The sequence below is a fragment of the Perkinsus marinus genome (assembly GCF_000006405.1).
Source record: "Perkinsus marinus ATCC 50983 genomic scaffold scf_1104296936230, whole genome shotgun sequence".
NCBI classification, from domain to species: Eukaryota; Perkinsozoa; order Perkinsida; family Perkinsidae; genus Perkinsus; species Perkinsus marinus.
In genome coordinates this window covers 159-2398 of record NW_003214194.1, presented here as the reverse complement: position 1 = coordinate 2398, position 2240 = coordinate 159, and the positions used below count along the sequence as shown (strand labels likewise).

Here is a 2240-nt window from a genome sequence, read left to right as displayed (position 1 = left end):
CGGGGAGAACGTCCATACGGCCCAATCACCAACAGAGGGGGAGACGAGGCGGCATCATAAGAGAGGTGTGGGTAAGCTCGGTACAAAGCTCGAGGATTATCAGGTGAGAGGATAGTGTGTTGTCTATAAATTTCAACCGTCGGCTGTCAGCTTGGGAGATCGGTGGGCAAGGGAGCGTATGCTACGGTTCGACTGGCACATCACATGCCTACCGGGACGAATGTGGCGATGAAGGTGAACACTGACGAGCCGCCTTATGACTGTACTCAGAGTGCATTTGCTAGGTATATGATAAAATAAAGCTATTGGACCCACAGAAACGGAAGGGTGTTAAGCGGGAAATCAAGCTGCTGGAGCGGATGTCGCATCCCAACATTATTCATTTCCACGATGCTTTGGACTCTACTCGGCAAATCTTCATCGTCACCGAGTAGGTTCGTCCGCTGTGGCTGTTATATCAGGGCTGTAGTGTTAGATATGCTGGTGGCGGTTCCCTGCATGCTCTGCTGAAGCGAAAACCTGGTCGACGACTTGATGAGGCCACTGCTGGGAAAATATTCTTGCAGGTCGCACAGGGTGTCAAATACATGCATGATAGATGCATTGTTCACAGGTGGGGAGGATAACATGAAAATGATACTCGTGATTGGATATCTTGGTTCTTCATTCAGAGACTTGAAACTCGAGAACATACTCATTGTTGGCAATACTTATGAGTCCTTCGGTGGCCCGGCAGCGTTAGCATTTGGCCGTGGGAAGTCCTCAACGTCCCGACCAGGAGTCGACACAAGAGGTCTCATCACGAAGCCGAAACATTCGCCTTTCCACCCACAAGTGAGCTGCACGATGCTTCACTAAGCCGAACTAGAGCAGAATAAAATAGCATAGAAAAGGGCGCGCCCGGATTTGAACCGAGGACCTGCTGATCTGCAGTCAGCCGCTCTACCGCTGAGCTACACACCCACGAAGATTTTTCTGACGTGTCTAGCGTTCATCCATCATCCCAGCAAATGTCAGGTTCAAACCAATGGAAAGCTCCCGAGCTCTGACTGCACCTACCACGTTTCCGGTCCCCAGATCAAGATCATAGATTTCGGTTTTAGTACAATCGTTCCGCCGGGAAAGAAAATAAAAGTAAGTCTTTCCTTCCCCGTTTGCCGGGCTTAATCTTGGCATTTCAGGTTTTTTGTGGAACTCCGTCGTATATGGCGCCCGAGATAGTGCAGAAGCGAGAATTTCACGGGAGTTGCGCGGACATCTGGGCTCTGGGCATCCTTCTTCACACGTTCCTGGCTGGGTGTTTTCCCTTCAAGGTATCCCTCGTGGATATACTTTACGAAGTCGATGCCTTTGTCTCGCTCAGGGGTCCACTGACAAGGAGTTATATAGGAAGATTGCTAGAGGAGTGTTCGATGTGCCAAGCCACATTTCCCACAAAGCCCAATCGCTCATTTGCCGGCTACTGCGGAGAGACGCTGATAAGCGACCGGCCATTCACGTAAGCATCCTGGCGCCATCATGTGGGGTGTGAAATATCGCTTCTCAGGATGTCGTACATGCAGATTGGCTTCAGCATCTCCTCACCGATGATCTCGATCCTGAAGAGAGCAGCAGTTTGCTCTGTACCAGCGGCGGTGTTGAAACTAATGCATCGACTACTTGCGCCACTGGCGGCGGATTCGGAAGCTTCACCACCACATGTAGGTTTCAATGCTCTTCGTAGTAGTGAGAGAGCTACGAGCCATTACAGGGACTCCTACGCGGAAAAAAACCACGAGCGAAGAGCGAAAGGCGTTTCGAGGCATGAGTAGGTCATCGCCACCGCCGGCTAATGCTTGACTTGTAGCTCCGTCAGACGTGACCCCTTCTAGTGTTGAACCACCATCGACTTCGCATCACCGAGGTCTCTCGGATATTTTACCGAGCAAGTTGACTGAAGAGGACGCTATTTCCAAGCTGGTGAGGCTGTTAGACTGGTGTGACAATATTCCCTATACCCATACATAGGAACTTCTTGGATACAAGAGAGCCGACATACTGTCCAAGATTAAGGATCGGAGCTCTCAAATATCGCGAATGTATCATCGATTCCTCTCGGTAGTAGTTGAGCATCTCCTTGTCCCTTATACTCTCTTTTTGCCCTCAGGAAATGCAGGTGTGAAGACTAATATAGTTCGTTCACGAGAGCAGTCATTCGGTCGAATGAAAGACTAGTATCCTTTCCATTTACCAGCGTTAGT

The 2240-nt window shown here is 50.0% G+C and overlaps 1 protein-coding gene and 1 non-coding gene across 2 annotated transcripts; one reads left to right on the top strand and one right to left on the bottom strand.

Moving 5' to 3' along the window:
* Positions 1-204: 204 nt before the first annotated feature.
* Positions 205-1807, top strand: Pmar_PMAR027092 (hypothetical protein; the record flags this gene model as incomplete). Its single annotated transcript, XM_002783739.1, has 9 exons — positions 205-234; positions 285-430; positions 476-613; positions 672-834; positions 1018-1134; positions 1182-1313; positions 1364-1498; positions 1547-1700; positions 1751-1807. Coding segments are annotated over 9 exons (1072 nt in total), but the record flags the coding sequence as incomplete, so codon positions are not given.
* Pmar_PMAR027091 lies at positions 892-963 on the bottom strand. Its single transcript has one exon. It is a non-coding gene; the product is annotated as a tRNA-Cys (tRNA).
* Positions 1808-2240: the final 433 nt, after the last annotated feature.